Raw genomic sequence first — 19,647 nt, forward strand, 5'->3', positions numbered from 1 at the left:
GAGCAAACCAAGGGACCTCAGCTGCTCCTCACACATCATGACCTCTAGGCACTTCACCAGCTTTGTAGCCCTCCTTTGGATGCTAACAGCTTTATGTTGTTCTTATATTGTGGTGCCCAAAACCACACACACGGCACTCAAGGTGAGGCTGCACCAGCACAGAGCAGATTGGGACCATCACTTTCCTTGACCAGCTAGCAATGCTGTGCTTGATGCAGCCCAGGGTGCAGTTGGTCCTTTTGGCTGCCAGGGCACACTGCTCTAGTTAAACTTCATAATATTGGGGATTGCCCAGCTGTCTAATTTGTCCAGATCTCTCCATAAGGCCTCTCCACCCTTGAAGGAGCCAACAGCTCGCCTAATTCAGTATTGTCCACAAACATATCTTAAAAAGTTCTTTGAATTTGGAACAGCAGGCTGGTGTAATGATTTCAGTATGTAGTGATTTCAGTTAGTCTGCCCATCCCTAGTATTCAGTTGTGTATCTCTAGAAACTGCTGCCTCCTATAAGTATGCTCTTTGAAGGTTTTTGTGGCAGAGGAAGTCAGATGCAGGCTGTGATTGTGATCTGGCAGTAGCGGCTTATCATTTAGCTAGCCAAGGACTGAAAACCTAACATGAGGAGACACCTTGTATGGAAACAAAGGCAAATCTCATTAGCTAGAAGAAGATTGGATTGTTAAAGAGAGATGCTGTGGTATTCTTTACAGGTCAATGCAGAATTTTCAAACACAGGCATGTAATAACAGTAATCCTGCTTAGTAGTAACAGGGGGTAAAGTAAAAACTACTTTAGGAAATTTAGTCCATTTCGCAAATGTAACATTTACAGAATGGGGTGTTGTTATTAACATCAACACTCACTAAAGAACTACACCAAGTTTTTCAAAGAGCTCTTCAGGCAGAGGGGAGAAAATCTTTTTGTTAACAGCTGGGTTTCTCCAGTGCTTGGGCCTCCAGTTCTGTGATGTCCCTACCATTCTTGGCCTCCTGTCAGCTTGGTACTCCTGTCTGTAAAGCAGCTAGAAATGCCTTCTCTCACAGGACTTCTTAATTTGCCTGTAAACTGTCAGTTTCTTTCTTTCCTGCCCACTGCCTGCTCATGTGGCTCCAACACCAGCGTCCCACTGCTCCAAGTCCATCTGTCCCTTTGTGTGAAGGCTGGACAGGTGTGTGGGACCAGCTCTCAGGCTTCACAAAAATCTTCCCCAAATGTCCACTTCAGAAAATGAATGTACAGCTGCTCTCGCAAGCACTCAAATGCTGTGACTAAGGAGGTATTGGGGAGGCATTGGGGAGGCAAGGACAATCCCCAGACATGGACTGTATATCTCGAAACAAGACACTGGAACTCATGATAAGGAAGCGACAGACGGACAGAGAAACAAACGTAAGGACTATAAATCTCAAAACTGGACATTGGAATTCATTATAAAGATACAACAAATGGAAGAATTAGCAACAACCAGCTCTTGCAATTAAGAAACCTGCCAATTCAGCAGATTCCTGACCAAAGGTGAAAAGTACACTGTGAGGAAGACTCGGGGTCTTCCTCCCAAAGACCCCTGCCCACGTCCCAAAGACCCCTGCCCACAATTCTTGGAAGGCTCTACGCAGGCGCAAGGTGCCAACAGGCTAATTAGCATGAGAAGCGAGGGAAGGCGGGGATAGGTAATGCATATGTATAGGTGCTTGTAGAATATTGATAGATTGATTGTATAAATTCAAGACTGCTTTTTGCTTTGGGTATGCACGATATGTGGAGAGATCCCCCGTGCATCCAGCGCTGCAATAAAGAATATATCACTTAAAGGAATTACGGCTTCGATCTTTGAATCAATCTGGCACCCTAGATGGGACAACCTCTCTGCCGGACCGCAGGACCCGCTGGGGACAGGACTCCCTAGGGTACCCCCGGGATTTCCCGGAGGGACTCCTCGACTCACCGGATCACTGCGGAGGCAGACAAGGACCCCATCATTGTAAGTGAGTATATTCTTTATTCTGGTTTGGTTTTCTGGTAGACCGGTCATCTGGGACTGTCCAGTAAGTCGGAAGGTGACTTCTGCAGGACAGTATTTGGTATATACTTTGTGGTTAGTACCACAAGTATATCTGGGGACCTTGGGGTCCATCTGTATCTGGAACTGTCTGTAAGTCAGAAGGTGATCTTCTGCGAGGCAGTGTTTGGTATATACTTTGTGGTAAGCACCATAAGTATATTTGGGGACCTTAAGGAAAGAGCTCGCTTTAAGGTCCATCTGGAATTGTGTTGTCTATTTCGGTTTTCTGACTCATGGAGTATGGTATTTAACTTTGGTTATTGTTACTGTGATTTTGGCTATTTTTCTGGTGGTAATAGTAGGTTCGTGGCATTGTTATAAGAGAGATATCGTTACGGTGTTACACAGTTCGGTTTTCTGACTTATCGCACGTGGAATTTGACTCTGACTATTGTTATTGTGATTTTGGCAATATTGCTGGTAATAGTAGTTTTGTGACATCGCTACTGAAAGATAATGCGTGCCCGTATTTTTGTGAGTGATACGTTTTGTGATACGCTTTTGCAAGTAACATGTGTATTCTGAAACTGTAAACTGGAAAATGGGGGGGCAAACAAGCAGTGAAATTTTAAAGAAAAGTGTGTTAGGATGTGTTTTAAGTCACTGGAAGGATATTGGAGGATCTGCCGGTGGAAGTGTGAACAGGAAAACATTGATAAAATATCGTAATCAGTGGTGGCCGCTTTATAAGCTGGAATGTGGAGAAAAGTGGCCCCTAAATGGAACTTTAAACTATAATATTTTGTTACAGTTAATGTTGTTTTTTTGAGAAGCAGAACAGGATGAAATGTTGTATACTGATGTTTCAGCATCTTGGTGGGAAAAGGTACAGAATTAAGTTGGCCCCTGACTGAGCCTTTGATGATGGCATTAGAGAAGTACAGGCTGGAGAAAGATAAAGGAAGTGTTAAAAGGGTTGTTGAAAGTGTTAAAGGTGTTTGAAGTTGAATGAGCAGGGAAAGAGGATGTAGGAATGATAATAGTTCTGCCTCTGCCCGAGGCAGAGATCTTAAAATCATGGGTGTTAGCCCTTTGGGGCAAAGGGACCATGATGGGTCCGAGAGAGTTGTCACAGAAACAGAAAACCAGTTAACTCTTAAAACAACCTGAGTTCATGTGCGAGCTCAGATTGCCGATGGGACCGCTCAGGGAACTGTGGACAATTGCATTCCCCTGACCGACCCCCACTAAGACCCGAATCATCCTGAAAATTATGAACGGTTAAGTAAATACTAAAACCTGGATGAATTGGGAATTGAGAATATGCTTCCAACAAGGTCTAAAAGAAACCCCTATGGAATTTTTGGACCAACTCTGAAATGTAATGAAAATAAATAAATAAATAAATAAATAAATAAATAAAACAAAACGGTTTGGACCTGGCTTCGGAGGACAAATTGACTAGCCTTTTCCTAGGGTAATCGACCCCTGATTTCAACAGGAATAATGGGGACTTGGGGAATCTACCCTAGCAGATCCTCCACTGGTTATAATGAAGCTAGGGGAGGAATGGAAGTGAAATTTCTTAGTGATATGGGGCAACATATTCAGTTCTAAATCAAGCATTAATGCCTTCACAGAATTATTATGTTAGGGTAAAAGATGTGTCGTGGTTTAACCCGGCCGGCAGCTAAACACCACGCAGCTGTTCACTCACCCTCCCCCTCCCTCTCTGGGACGGGGGAGAGAAATGGAAAGTGAAGCCTGTGAGTTGAGATAAAGACAGTTTAATAAGACAAAATAATAATAATAATAATAATAATAATAATAATAATAATAATAATAATAATACAATGATGATAATAGTACCACTACTAATAATGTGTACAAACAAGTGATGCACGGTGCGGTTGCTCGCCGCCCGCTGACCGATGCCCGGCCTGGCCCCGAGCGGTCCGGCCCCCTCCCCCCAGCTAGCCACCCCTATGTATTGTTTGGCCTGGCGTCGGATGGTATGGAATGCCCCTCTGGCTGGTTTGGGTCGCCTGTCCTGGGTCTGTCCCCTCCCGGCTCTTGCTGCGCCCCCAGCCTGCCTGTTGGCAGGACGGGGCGGGGGGGGGGGCTGAGGTGTCCTTGGCTTGGTATGGGCACTGCTCTTTAACAATTAAAACATCAGGGTGTTATCAGCACTCTTCTCATCCTAAGCCAAAACACAGCATTCCACCAGCTACTAGGAAGAAAATTAACTCTGTTCTAACTGAAACCAGGACAAGGTGTAACCGAAAAGGCTTATTTTTGTGAACCTTTGAAGTACAGGTTAGGGAAACAATGGGGCATACACAGATTTTTATATATGCCTAGCTCCTCATGGGCACTCTTAGGTAGAGATTTATTAGAGCAAGTAGGAGCAGAAATTGTCTTTGAAAAAGGGAAAATGGAATTAAGTATAGGAGAAGAACAACTAACAAATGTGTTAAGCTTGGCACTAATACAAACTGACCCTAAAAGTGAAATACCTTTAGAGATCACAGATCAAGTATGTCCAGGAGTTTGGGCTACTGAAACCCCTGAAAGAGGTAAAACTGTGACCTTAATAATTATTAAATTAAAGCCAGGAGAGAAACCCGTTAAGGTTAAGTAATATCCTTTGAGGATAGAAGATAGGAAAGGAATTAAAGAGATAATAAATTTTTACAGTATGGATTATTGATTGAATGCGAATCAGAATACAATACACCCATATCGCCAATTAAAAAGGCAGATGAAAAAGCTATAGGCTAGTTCAGGATTTGAGGGCCATAAATAAAATCACTGAGGATATACATCCAGTAGTGGCAAACCCTTATACTTTGCTGACTAAATTAAAGAATAGTCAAGTCTGGTTTACCGTACTGGATTTAAAAGACGCCTTCTTCTGCCTAGGCTTAGCCACAGAAAGCCAAAACCTATTTGCCTTTGAATGGGAAAATCCCGATTCAGGCAGAAAGACGCAGCTTACGTGGACATTACTACCTCAAGGATTCAAGAATAGCCCCACTATTTTTGGAAACCAATTAGCAAGGGAACTCGAAACATGGATGCCTCTGGACACTGAAGGTGCTTTGTTACAATATGTAGATGATCTCTTAATAGCTACTGAGACTAAAGGGAGTTATATTCAATGGACTATAAGTCGTCTTAATTTTCTGGGTTTAAATGGATATCAAGTCTCTTGTCAGGAAGTCCAGCTGGCTCAACAAAGTGTGACCTATCTGGGATTTGAAATTTCGGAAGGACAACGAGAACTAGGAACTGAACATAAGGAAGTCGTTTGCCAGACTCCAGAACCTCAAATGGTAAAGGAGCTACAAACCTTTTTAGGAATGACAGGTTGGTGTCGCCTTTGGATTTATAATTATGGACTATTGGTAAAGCCTCTATGTGAATTGATAAAGATTAACCAGTCAAAGTTAGTCTGGACTGGAGAAGCACAAAAAGTCTTTAAACAACTTAAACAAGAATTGATGATTTTGAAATATCAAGCAATATTGGTAGAACAGGACAACGTGGAAATTGTGATAACTAATATTGTGAATCTAGCCTCTTTTCTTAGTGATGCTCCGGCACAGCCTGTGATTCACGATTGTTTAGAAACTATAGAGACTGTGTATTCCAGCTGACCAGACCTTAAGGAGGAGCCCATGGAAGATGCGGAAGAAACTTGGTTCACGGATGGGAGCAGTTTTGTTATGCAAAGACAACGTAAAGCTGGATATGCTATAACAACTACTCAGCAGGTAATCGAGTCTAAGCCTTTACCCCCTGGAACATCAGCTCAAAAGGCGGAGATAGTTGCTCTCACGAGAGCATTGGAACTGGCAGCAGGAAAAAGGGTAAATATTTGGACAGATTCTAAATATACATTCGGCGTGGTACATGCTCATGGAGCAATTTGGAAAGAACATGGGTTGCTGACCGCTCAGTGAAAACACAAAGTATGCTGAAGAAATTTTAAAATTGTTAGAGGCTGTAAAACAACCAGAAAAGGTAGCTATCATGCATTGTCAGGGACACCAAAAGGGGAACACCGATTTTGAAATTGGAAATCGATTGGCAGAGGCTAAGCAGGCAGCTGAAATAACTGAGGTGAAGGCATTGTCTTTGATACCAGACGGTAAAATCCAAACTATATCCAAATTATACAAAAGAAGACTTAAAATTAATTGAAGATTTGAAAGGTAAAATGAAACCAGATGGATGAGTATATTTAAAAGATAACCACATAGTAATACCCTCTAGTTTGACATGGCCCATAGTTCTTACAGAACACAATAAAACGCATTGGGGAGCTGGCACACTGCATAAGAGCCTGAGTCAGACATTAGTGGGACGATATGATAAAACAAGTAACTCAACAATGTAGCATTTGCTTACACAATAACCCCAATACCAAGAATAGAATAAAATTTGGAATAATCGGTAAAGGAAATTATTTGGGGCAACAGTGGCAAATTGATTTTTCAGAACTCCCTAGAAAAGGGGGGTATCATTATTTACTGGTTCTGACTGACACGTTTTCAGGAAGGCCTGAAGCCTTTCCCTGTCGAACAAACAAAGCAAGAGAAGTGGTTAAAGTCTTGTTAAATGAAATAATACCATGCTTTGGGATTCTAGTAGCAATGTCTTCTGATAGAGTTTCACATTTTTGTGCACAAGTGGTAGAACAGATAAGTAAGATTCTAAAGATAGATTGGCAACTGCATACTCCTTATAGACCACAGGCAAGTGGACAGGTAGAAAAAATGAACCATTTAATTAAACAATAAATAGCTAAAATTGAATAAGAAGCTAATTTGTCATGGCCTCAATCCCTCCCTTTAGCATTACTTGGAATTAGAGTTAAACCTAGAATAAAAGGGAATTTGAGTCCCTTCAAAATCTTATGTGGAAGGCCATAGCAATTTCTATTTAGTGGAGAGGACCTAACGCAGTTAGGATCAGAATATTTATATGCTTATATAACTGAACTTCAGAAACAATTAAATAAAGTACATAAATTTGTTTTAGGGACCAGGGCTAGAGGGTTGGATCAACCGATCCACCCCTTTAAGCTCGGGAATTATATATATATAAAGACTTTTTCAGGACAACCCCTACAGGAAAAATGGAAGGAAAGTGGATGGGACCATACCAAGTATTACTGACAACACACACCGCCATTAAGATTAAGAAGCAAGCAGCTTGGATCCACAATTCAAGGGTGAAGAAGGTCCCGGCGAGGATATGGACCACCACTCCAATTGGACCAACAAAATTACGGTTTTCCAGATCCTAATGATTGCAGGGGTGCGGTTCTCGGATTCGGGGTGGGCAACTTGGGATGAGAACTTACACCTGACCTTAATACAAACAATTTCTCAAGTAACTAATAAGACGAACTGTTGGGTATGCACCCATCTGCCACAGCATGGGAATAAGGGTGTATCGTTAATCGGGATTCCCTTGCCTGCAAACTTATCTTGGACTAATTTGTGGGAAAACACATCTTGGGGTCGAAAATATTAGGAAGTTTTGGAACTAGAAGTGAGTAGCTTCATGCCGTTAGAATCCTATTATGTATGTGTACAAAGGTGTAACCCGCCTAAGGGTATAGGAAAACAGCATTGTATAAATACGGATACTACTTATGTGGGAAATCAGACATCTTGTAATTGAACAATTGATATTAGTATGACTAGTGGCTGGGCAAATTCAACCAGCTGGACGGTTCCAGAAGGAAAAGGGTGGTATTGGCTATGCAACGATACAGCCCGTAAGGTCTTGCCTGAGAATTGGAAGGGAACTTGCACTCTTGGAGCGGTAGTCCCCAATATGACAGTACATGATGTAGTGCCTCGAGGTTACTTGAGAACTCATATGCGGAGAATCAGACGAAAAATTAACAATCCATTGATAGAGAGACACACCGCTTTTCATAGTTTCGTTCGATGGTTTATCACATGGTTAGGAGTGAGTGAATTGGAAAAGGCAATAGTTAATATTTCTGCAATTATAGAGAAGTTAGAAAACAAAATTCTGGATGCTATAAAGGCTCAACAAGAAGAGATATCTAGTTTATCACAGGTAGTATTACAAAAGCGGATGACCCTAGACTTGTTACTGGCCACTCAAGGGGGAGTCTGTACAGTAATAAACACAAGTTGTTGTATGTATGTAGATCAGAGTGGAAGGATCTCTACCGACCTGGAAGAAATATGGAAGCAGACAAGGATCCTACATGATATCAGTAAAGATGATCTTTCGTGGAGTTTTAGTGAAATATGGAATAAGTTAACCTCCTGGTTGCCCAATTTTCAATGGTTGAAACAAGTGTTCATTGCTCTAATCGCATTAGTAGCATTAGGAATATTTGTGTGCATGTTGTTTAGATGCCTGCTTTGTTGTGTTACTGTAAATAATGAAAGTATCTGATGCAAAAGAATTTGCATGGGAAAAGAAAAGGGGGGAATGATTAAGGAGGTATTGGGGAGGCATTGGGGAGGCAAGGACAATCCCCAGACATGGACTGTATATCTCGAAACAAGACACTGGAACTCATGATAAGGAAGCGGCAGACGGACAGAGAAACAAACGTAAGGACTATAAATCTCAAAACTGGACATTGGAATTCATTATAAAGATACAACAAATGGAAGAATTAGCAACAACCAGCTCTTGCAATTAAGAAACCTGCCAATTCAGCAGATTCCTGACCAAAGGTGAAAAGTACACTGTGAGGAAGACTCGGGGTCTTCCTCCCAAAGACCCCTGCCCACGTCCCAAAGACCCCTGCCCACAATTCTTGGAAGGCTCTACGCAGGCGCAAGGTGCCAACAGGCTAATTAGCATGAGAAGCGAGGGAAGGCGGGGATAGGTAATGCATATGTATAGGTGCTTGTAGAATATTGATAGATTGATTGTATAAATTCAAGACTGCTTTTTGCTTTGGGTATGCACGATAGGTGGAGAGATCCCCCGTGCATCCAGCGCTGCAATAAAGAATATACCACTTAAAGGAATTACGGCTTCGATCTTTGAATCATGACTGAGAAACAGCTAACAGTTCCTATACGGTGTGGTGAAGGGACAACGTTCATGTGTTCGCTTCTGTTTCTTACAGCTTTCGCATCATATGCCTCTTGCCTTCCACAGGCTGCCCATGGATTCTCTTGGAGGGGTTCAGGAGGTGAGTACCTGGGCTAAGAGCAGAAATACATATGCAGTTGGGAGATGGCAACCAGTCTGAACAAAGCAAATTCATGCATGGAGAACAGTTCACCGCACGTTCATGAGGCAGGTACAAGCACCCTGTAACAAATGAGGTAATCTATTCTTTTAAGGAAGCAAAGAATTACCACAGTTTTCTTGTCAGCTTTCAGTACAAAGTTAGACATTTAGTGAATTGTAAGGCTGCCAGTGAAAAAAGGGGAAAAAAAAGGCCTTTTAAAATTTTTGGTTCCTTGTTTTTCACCTGTTTGTCAGATAAGCATGAGGCAAACAAATCTCTTGTCCCTTTAGTGACCCCACAGCTCTGAAGAAAACAACATTCCCACAATCTGGAAAAAAAAAAAAAAAAGAGAGAGAGAGAAATAAATAAATCTGTTTTGACTGTCCCTCTCAGAGTGCCTTTATGCTGCCTGAAGACCCCAGAAGTCATGGGGGCAGAGCTGCAAGGAGCCACAGCTAGACATCAGCTGAAGCCTGTATTGAGTACGGGTTGAAGTGTGGTGCGTTCAGAGCAAGGGGATGGGCAGCCCTAGCAGGACTGGGGAATCTGTTTATACACTTTCCTTCCTTTTTTGTTCTTTTTTGAGATAATTTGAAAGGAGGTATAACACTAAATTAGATATACATATTATATGCGTGTTATATATATATATTATGCTGTGTTTGATCTTAGGTGAAAGGTCAAGATAGGGTATGTATATGCTCCTGAGATCCAGAGATGGGAAGGTATGAGGGGATTCACAGCTTTAGAAGAGAAAATGCAAAACATTTGTTTTATTACTTCTTAGTGGATCCCTTGAGGACTTCACTAACCGAGTCCTTGCTGAGTCTGAAGGCTGAGGAGGACTGAAGTCTTTTGGGGAAACTTGCTGCTATAATAAGCGCATCATAGAACCAATTCCCTTTGAACCTTTTCATTAATCGTTATTACTCTTTATTAAGAGCTAATCATTGTTTCATTAATTTTTATTGTTCTGTGATTAGCGTGCTTCTGCGAACGTTTAAACACTACACCTTAATCATTAAAGAAACAACAGCTCCACACCCATTTTCTCCAATAAAACAACTTTTATTCAGTGCCATGACGGGTTTTGATTTTGGGCCGTTGAAGAAGGAAGGGGCCGTTGGAGCAGGGGCCGCTGGAGCAGGGGCCGTTGCAGCGCGGCGGCCCCGCGGCGCCCCCCGGCGGCTGCCGCTCGCCATGCCGGCCCCGACGGGCGGGCGGGGCGGCCGAGGCACCGGCCGTCGCCTCGCCGGGAGAGCCCACTGCCGGGGGGGAGCCGAGCAAGGACCGAGGGGACAATCCTCCGGTCATCCCCAGCCGGGAGCAGCCGGGAATAACTAGGCGATCGTGATGGCGCTCATTGCCTTGTTTCGCTGCCGCTGAGGGCGGGAGGGGCGTGTGTGAGGACAAGCAAAGGGCGGGTTCCCCCTGCGGGTCCCCCCCGGAGCCGCCCGTCGCGGTGGCGCGGTCCCGGGTGCGGGCTGAGCGCGGCGGCGTGAGGCGCTGTCAGCCGCCGGGGCCGTGCCCGCCGCCATGGAGCCGCACCGCTGGCTGCCCCTGGAGGCCAACCCCGACGTGAGTGGCCCGGGGACGGGCACGGGGGCTGCCCGCGGGCCGGGGGGGCGGCGAGGGGAAGGGGAGGGCGGTCAGCAGGGCCTGGCGGTGCTGCGGTGCGTGGGGGGCGCGTGTGTGTGCACGGGGGGGCTGTCCCTCAGGCCTGGCCGCGCTCGTAACCTCCCCCCCCCCTCCGTTTTCTGCTCTCTTTCCAGGTCACGAATCAGGTAAGCAGCGTTGGTGTGAGGTAACCTTTAGGCCCTCTGCAGCTCCAGGCCTTTCGTTTCCTGCAGTAGAGGCTCCCGCTGCCCCCACGAGAGTAAGTCCCACGGGTGCTCGTGCGCTGCCTTCTGCTCCTGGACCTTGCTGGGACCTCCTGTGCAGCCTCTGAGTACGCGGTGTAACGTAAAAAGCCTGTATAAAACGCAAGTGGTAAAGGAAAAGAGAATAAACGTGCTCTACAGATGTGAGACAATCAGCCTGTTAACGTAACATAATCCCTGATATGTTTCAGGGAGGGCTTTATCTTATTAATTATTGATTAAAACGTTGTTATATTTATATATATTATGGATCTGTACATGATGGGTTTGTACGGTCATGTGGATCTGCTTACCTCACCATGTCTCAGTCCTTTTCTCCTTTGGCTGATGAGAAGAAATAACGTATTTTTACTGTATTTGTACCTTGCTGATTATTTGTGACTATGTTGGCATCACTTTATTTTATTTTTTTTTTTTGCTGTTGTTCTTGTCAGTATAGTAGAATCCACACTAGAGAAAGGCATGTTGATTTTGCTACAGATGGTGCTTGAGCCAAAAGCTTCCAGCAGTAAGATGACATTCTTGAAACTATTACCTTGTTGAAATATTTTGAAAATTGGGAATTTCTGTTTGTGGAGAATTATTATTATTATTTAATTATTTTTTTTTGTTGTAATTCATTAATCAAGTATGCAGGTGGGTGAAGAGTTATTCATTGCTGGGTCATTTTGTACTTGGCTTTCTCATTTCCTGACACAAGTAATTTTACCATTTGTGAATTATTACTGCTGTGGTGCAATCAGGTGTTGGGGTGAGTGCATTGTGCTCACATGAAATGAAGTGTTATCAGCTGTAAAGTAGAAACCAAGGAGGAAAAAACAGTGACTTTTTCCAAATACGGTATTGTTAAGTTTATGCAATATGGAGAATATCCTGGAATAGTGTTAAATGAACTGTTTTAAATGTATTCAAAACCTCCTTTGCCCATCAGCTTTGCATTTGTGATGTATATTATGTCTTCGTTATGGATGATTGTGGTTTATGTGAACTTTCACTTCACAGGGATTTTCTTGTTAATCTTTATGGAAAGGGCCACTTTAGACAAGGTCAGCTTTTGCTTTCACTGTATTTTGCCAGACTTAACTGAGCAGTAGTTTTAGTTATTATTTAGACTAAGATGGATCTTTTTTTTCCAAAATAGAGGAAAAAAAACAAAACAAAACATAAACACAACAAAGGTCTGTGTTGAATAAAAGTACACCTTGCATTATTAGTCATTGTTCTGTATAACAACAGGAGTGTTAGTCACCAGTTATTCGTGACCTACCTCTGTTTAACACAATAGTAATAATAATTTGACATCCAAATGAAGTTGCAAGCACATTTTCTAAAAATCCTGTGGAGTTAATTGCAAGGACAGTTGTTACAGTCCTTTTTTTTTTTTTTTCTTTTTTTTTTCTGGTGCTGTATGTCACTGTACTCTATAAAATAGAGGATTCTTCAGGATAAAAAAGGTATGCTTCTTATAGCTGCAGCATGTAGGTCTAGAAGTAAATTAATACATGCATCTTCTTACACAGACCTTTAGCTATATGCTTCTTGGTTTTATTTTTGTTTTGGATTTTTTTTCATTTATTTTACTTGAAAGTTAGACTGCCCTTGAAACATACTACTTACGCTACTATTAATGCTGTTGTTAGATGTGGTAATGAACCCATTGTTGAGATGTGCGTTGTCATGTATGTTGACTGTTTCAAACTTTGGCAGGAATTTGAGAGATAATGGAAAAGAGCTGGTATTTCGCAGTTGCAGCGTGTGTAAAATCTTTCCAAAATATCTTGATTTATTTTCCCTTAGTGAAAGCATTTGTATTAATGCAAGTCTTGGAATTTTAATTTCTTAGTATATAGGACCTTTATTTGTGCATATGGATTGGAATTATGTAAAAGGTTTGGAAGTTGGCTGGAGAGGATAAATGTGAATAATCTTTCTCAGCTTTAAAGATTTCCAATGGCAGTGACTCACTCAGGATACTGCTGCGATGTATCTGTAGTGATCTTAAGAGAGAAGTCAGCGTAGCTAAATGTACCATACAGCACTAATTTAACCGTCACGATATGCTCTTTTCTCTCCACTTCTGCAGTCTGATGGAACGGATTATAAAGTATTGTCAGTCCACCTCCAATATAGAAAGAGTTGATGATTCAGCATTTACAAAGCTCCAGTCAGTGTAGTGATGACAGATAATTTTCTTCTCTTTGACCTTCAGCTGTGGGACCTCAGGTGCTACCCCTCTTCTTGAAGCTTCTGAAGCCCCTCTACTAATGGGAGAAAAAATGTGAGAAAGTTTTATCTGCCCACTGTTCACCAGATGATGTCTGGCTGCGTATCTTGTTTTTTTTTTCTCAGTTTCTTATATCACCAAAAATAGTCAGACTGCTTATGAATGTTGGGAGTGAAAAGATCAGATGCAAGCTAATTGTTCCTCATCATGACATCACTTCAGTGTGGCTTGCAATCTGTGATTAGTTCCCTAGGAAGTGTAGGTAAAAAAAGTAGTATTGGTAGATGAATTAGTCTTTTTTTTTTTTTTTTCTTTTTGATCTTTCCTGTTCTAAGAAATATCTTTACTTGCTATATAAGGTACCATGTCAACTCATGCCGTTGCTCTGTCGAGGTAAGGCTCCGGTAATTGACAGCATCTGGTTTTGAAGCTCAAGTGCTGGCTTCAGGTAGCCCAGAGTTATACCATGCAAAGTTGTCTGTGATTTGGGTTTGTCTTATGATATAGGGCTTTTTTGCAGCTACCTTCCAGCATTATTTTCAGGTCTTTGATCCTACTCTTTTTTTTTTGTTTTTTTAAAGCCATTAATGCAATGTCAGCTATGTAAAGGAATTTCAGTCTATGGACCCTCTTGGCAGCTGTGACTTCCTGGGGGTAATAAAGATCCCAGAACAGATGGCAGAAACTGGATACACCCAGTCTTCATCCAGTTAGGTATCGGGCAAATATAGAGATTAGTTAATTACCTTGAGGAAATTAACTCTTCCTAGAAGGTCTTTCCATTTTATGAACTGTTTGCAGCACTGTCACACAAGCTTCCCCAAAAGAAAACCCAACTGACCAGAGTCACTGGAAGGGCAGTGCCTGCAGTTCCTGACGTGCATTGGTGGTGGTGGTCCTCATAGATGAGCTGCTGCATGGAGTGAAGGTGCATGTGATGTGAAATAACATAACTACACATTTTCAAAAGGGCATTTAAGCTTAACAGCAACTCTTCTGTTGTAAGCAAAGTGGCAATAGTGGAGATAGGCTTCTTTCCAAGAATTCATGCTGTGAGCATAGCCTCAGAAAGGGGAAGACCAGAACTGGGTCTTTGGATCTTTCTGTGAAGAGAGAGCCCCAGAATCTCTTCCACAGAGCCAACAAAGGGGAAGTGGCAAGGCCGTGCCACAGCAAAGAGTAAGCAGGAGGCAGATGCGAAGGAGGATTGTCGTGAGACCAGTTGCTCCCTTCTGGTTTAAAATACCTCAAGCTGTAGAGCCCTGTTATTAAGTTTAAACAGGTTGTTCTTATGTTGCAATAGATATGTTGCAAGGGGGAAAATTATGAGGTGTTGTGGAGTTTAGAGCATTACTCATATGAATAGTTGAAAAAGAACTTGGATCTGTCTTTGTAGGTCATTCAGTAATCAAAAGCTGAGAAAACTGTGCATTTCATTCTTCTATTTGTATTTGTAGCTTTTAGCATTTTCTGCTCTTTTTTTTTTTTTTTTTTTTTTTTTTTCTTAGTTGCTCATTTATTTTCCAATGAAATAAGCTGAGCATTGTAACAACTGTAATCCTTACCAGTACTGGTAAGGATGTTTGTTTAGTGAACAGCATGCTACAGAGTAGAAGACAAGACCTATTGGTTCACCACATAGGTTAGCTGGTGGTTCCCTACTTCTCCATTTTCCTTAGCTTAAAGGACCAGCAGAATCAGTGTAATTCGCTTGTTATTTCATTACACTGTAAAAAGAACGCATGCAACAGCTTATTTGTAAGTGTGGATTGTTCAGGCTCATGCTGATTACGAACAATTATTTAGATCAGAGGAACAAGTTTGTCATGAATCACTGGCTTGATAGTTCCACCTCAGGACTTGTCCTCAGAGCACTCCAAAGCTTTTGCTTGCTAAGAGAGGTTTCTGAGTGAATCTGAATTAGCTGTGTAGACCAGGTTTCTGTGCAGTACGTTGCATTGCTGTTTGGGTGATGATCAGATCCCGGTTCAATACGTGTGGTAGTACCTGTGAATAACAAATACGAAGTTTCAGAGCTGCTTGATGGGTTATATTCAAGACATTTAACTATCACCATGAAGACCAGGAGCTCTAGCTGTGAGTCAGAACTGCTCTTCTAGACACCCTGAAGAAGCTAACACAGTTAGAAGGATAAAAATTTTGTGGGTGTAAGATCTATCACATTTTTGGTGAAGTTGTGTTCTTTTCTCTCCTTCACTGCGTATTAAAATAAACTTGAAAAAATGTAATGATAAATGAATGGGCTGTATTCCATGAACTTTATTGTGAGGTCCTGAAATATGGTGCTTGAGGGTACTTAAGAATTTGTAATAAATCTTGAACTTTATGGATAAATTTATTGTAATGGAGCATCTATTGTTCCTGTAAGACCATACTGTGGCCGCTCTAAGTGGAGACTGGTTGGTAAAGAAGAATAAAATGCTTTGTGCAAGTTATGCCCGTGCATTTGCTCCCGAGCAATATACCTTTTGACCTGCAGTATGGAACTGAAGTTTCTGACAGGCATTTCTATATTTTAATGTCAAGTCACTTGGATTAATGGACTGGAAGACACTTTGTCTAAACCTTATTGAAAAAGGATCCCTTCCTTTAAATTCCCTAAATGTCATAGTGAAAGAACTAAGAAGTACATTCTTATAATGCCCAAACAAAATACTAATTTCTGAAGCAGTTTTTTGTAATATGCCTCCAGAAATAATATATATGAAGAATTGAAAGCAAACTATTACATGCTTGTATTTGTAACGTGGATCATTACAGTTTAGTAAGGATTAGTTCAGTAAGAGCAGGTTACTTAGAGGGCTTAAATACAACCTTCTATTTGTAGGCTCATATAAATCGTCATTTAAGGGTGTTTTGTTGGTTTTATTTATTTTTCTTGGTGATAGCTCCATCAGACATTATATACAGTGTCTTACTACTGTTTAGGGGAAAAGATCAGCTTCAATTCAACAGGGTGCCAAAAGTTCTTATGCCTTAATGATACAATTACAAAATGTTGATCACTGATGATAAAGTTATGAAATACTGATTACATCTAAATAGAGACTTAGTCCTTCCAGTTTGCTAAAACCATACACATTTTCATTTTTGTGGAAGAAATTCTTAACTGTGGTTTTGCTGCGATACAGTGATTCTGTAGTCCATTGAGCAGAAGTACAATATAATGTAGACTCTGTCGGTGTCTTGGTTTGCCTTTGGAAGAGGATTGCAATCGTTGGTTCTTCCCACAAAAGCTCTTTGACTTTTGTCTGAGTGTCTGGAAATGTCTTTGTTTTTTTTTCTCATTTTTGTTCTTGTGGTTCCAACTTTTATACAAACACCCCAGAAAAATGGAAGAGTCTTGGTTTTGAGTATAATGCCTTAGTATTTAGAATGTGGCATTCCTGAAATACTTACAAGTGCTGTCCAACTTCGCTGGCACCTAGATTTCAAAGTCCATTTTATTTCAATGTTAGTCTTCATGTTGTTTTTATTTGCAACTGACAAAGTAGAAAAGAACATAGCTACTTCAGACAGCATTTAAAATGTTCATTGACTACTTCAGTAGTCTGCTGTTCAAAGTAAATTGAACTCTTTAAGTTTTCTTATCCCAGTTTCCCTTCCCATATCTCTGTCAGCCCCATAAATCGTATCCTCCTACTGGTTCTGTGGCTGTGTTGGCAGAGGCACTGCTTGAGTCTGCTGAAGTCAAGTCACCTGGGTCAAGAGTTTGTTTGGTTGCCTTTGTTCAGCTGACTTTTGAGGCTCTTTAAATTAGCCCAAACTATATTTTTGAGGTTCATGAAATTTAATTCATTTTAAAGGTAGCCAGCACGTGTTGGAACAAAATCATGCATTAAAGATTCACTGTTCTGTGCTGCTTTTGATGCTTAACAGTTAAGGTAGATAAAGGTAGTGGTACCAACAGTGAGAACAACATAGGTTATACCACAGAAATGTCTAAATTAACTTATAATAAATGCATTTAGGCATGTTACAGTGATGTTGTTTTTTCTGTTAACTAACCTTTAGACATGCAGATTGACAGTTTGTGGTGACTTGGAATAGAATCAGGTAGGTTGGAAAAGACTTCGTACAGTTCTGTGGTCCAAGCAGGTTGCTCAGGGGCTTGCCAAGTTCTGAATTCCTCTAAGGGTGGAGACTCCACAGGCTCCTGGACAGCCTGTGCTAGAGTTTGACCATGCTTATTATTTTTTCTTTTGTATTGTCTTAAAATGCTTTCCCTACCAATTTCATATTTTCTACATTCCAGCCTGTGTCCATTGTTTCTCACTGTTCTACTGTGTACTTCTGAGATGAGTCAGTCATCATCTTCTCTGCAGCCTCCCTCAGCTAGTAGAAAACACCAATATCGAGTGTCCTGTCCCCCATCTCCCCTGCCTTTTCTTAAGATGGTTTTAACCCATCTTTCAACCTTTCTTCATACAACAAGGCTTCAGGCTCCTGTCCCTGTTGGTGGCTCTTTACTGGATTTGCTTCAGCGTGTTGATGCTTCAGTCATAACAGGGAGCTCAAGGCATTGGCACAGCTCTCCGGAGAGTTTCACAATCCTCCAGCAGAGGGGAGGTCTTACTTCTGCCTACTTTCCCTTGCTAGTATGGCAACCAGTGATAGGGGTTGGCTTTTATGGCAAGGGCACATTGACTCACGTTCAGTTTATTATTGATCAGGATGGCCTGATCCTTCTCAGCAGAGTTATTTTCTAGCCAATTAGCCCTGAGCCTGTGTGACTGCATGAGGTTATGCCATTCCAGATGGGGGATTTTGCATTTGTCTTTGAACTTCATGAAGTTCCTGTCAGCTCATTTTTCTAGCCTGCTGAAATTGCCTCTGAATTGCAGCCCTGCCCTCCAGTGCTCTTTCCAATTTGGTGTAATATCCAAATTTGTTGAGTGTGCAGTATGCAACCGTCCTGGTCATTAAGGAAGATGTTAAACAGCATTTGCAGTGACACCCGAGAGAGGTCACTGCCGGTTGCACTTTGTGTTGCTGTTGGCCACCCTTTGAACCTGGCAGTCTGGCCAGTTTTCCACCAGTTTCCCCATTATCCAGCTCATGTATCTCACTGGTTTGGCTCTAGGGATGGTGTGGGTGACTCTGCCAAAGGCCTTGCTGTATAAAGACTCTGCACTGCTTTCCCTCCCCTGCACCTTACCCATGCAGGCAGTGCTCTCTCTATTGAAAGCTTCCAGGTTAATTGGGCATTGTTTGCCTGTGTTAAGTTGGTGCTGTCTGTTCTCCATCACTTACTTGTTCTTGTGCTTGGGAGCAGCTTCCAGGAAGGTTTGCTCCATAACCTTCCCAGAGACTGAACTGAAGATGAGTGGCCTGTAAATTCAGCACTAGGTGGACTTCAGCTTTTAGAACTGTGTGCCTCTGTGTTTAAGCAATGCACCTCTATCCCTTTTGGATAGCCTGTCCCTCTGGTTTCTTTCCATGTGCTTCCTTTCAGTTTGACCTCAGGAGTTACACATTCATCCGTGGTGGCTTTTGGTCATACTTTTTTTGTGTTGCTGCAGTCTGTATTGTCTTGTAATCGCAGTAGTCATGGCCCTCCACATTCACAGCTTGGACGAGTTCTTGTTTGTGAGTAGTTTAATGCTGTTACCTGCCAATTTTGAGGAAACTCTTGCTCTCAGCAGACAATTTTAAAGAACTGAAAATTGGGGTCCCACATTTGCACCCTTGAAAATAGGGCCTATGTGAATTTCCTGAACTCTACAATACAATGCCTGAGTTCTACAATGCAGCAAAAGGTTGAGTATTTTTTTTAAGCAAATTTGATGTGTTAATATTCTCAGTTCGACTGTTGCAGATATTGAAATGAGTCTGAACAATTGCACTTGAAGGCAAATTGTTTGGAATTTTCCAGTGAAGTCTAGATGTCAGGTAAGAAGGAAGGGCATTCTGGAATACTTGAGCAAAAAGGAGAAAATTATGCAAAGTGCAGCTAATGTGTATGGAAAAGACAACTAATTTCAGAAGTGACTTTTTTTTCTCATAGTTAGCTGAACAATGAAAAAACAAGGAGGAATCTTTCATTCAGGATGACACTTTAATACGACAGAGACGATTTCAAATACAACAAAAAAATTAAACAAAAATACTTTGTATTATTATTATTAAAAGTAAAGCTCTGAAAAAGTTGGTCAACTAGACATGGACAAGTGTGTTGTCTGTATTTCCTTCTCAGCTGGTGTGAGACTTCTGTAATATAAGTGAGTATGTTTTATTTTTTTCTTTTCTAAGTGCTCAAAGATAAAGAATAGTC

The 19,647-nt window shown here is 41.7% G+C and overlaps 1 protein-coding gene across 6 annotated transcripts in view; it reads left to right on the forward strand.

Annotated features, from left to right (window-relative positions):
- Positions 1-19,647, forward strand: part of UCHL3 (ubiquitin C-terminal hydrolase L3) — a 54,011-nt gene that overhangs the window by 1,373 nt on the left and 32,991 nt on the right. Inside the window, exons 2-3 of one of the 6 annotated variants that reach the window (XM_084527025.1) lie at positions 9,141-9,206; positions 11,021-11,124. Coding sequence is in view for 1 of the 6 variants with exons in the window: in XM_084527022.1 (XP_084383148.1) it covers positions 10,785-10,826; positions 11,021-11,032 (54 nt within the window). In the remaining 5 variants the exon portion in view is untranslated. Of the gene's footprint in view, positions 1-9,140; positions 9,211-10,534; positions 10,831-11,020; positions 11,125-14,158; positions 14,281-19,647 lie in introns of those variants that run through there. The other 5 variants (XM_084527022.1, XM_084527024.1, XM_084527026.1 and 2 more) reach the window with 5 other exon arrangements.

This window comes from Aythya ferina (assembly GCF_964211825.1).
Source record: "Aythya ferina genome assembly, chromosome: 1".
Classification (NCBI taxonomy): Eukaryota; Metazoa; Chordata; class Aves; order Anseriformes; family Anatidae; genus Aythya; species Aythya ferina.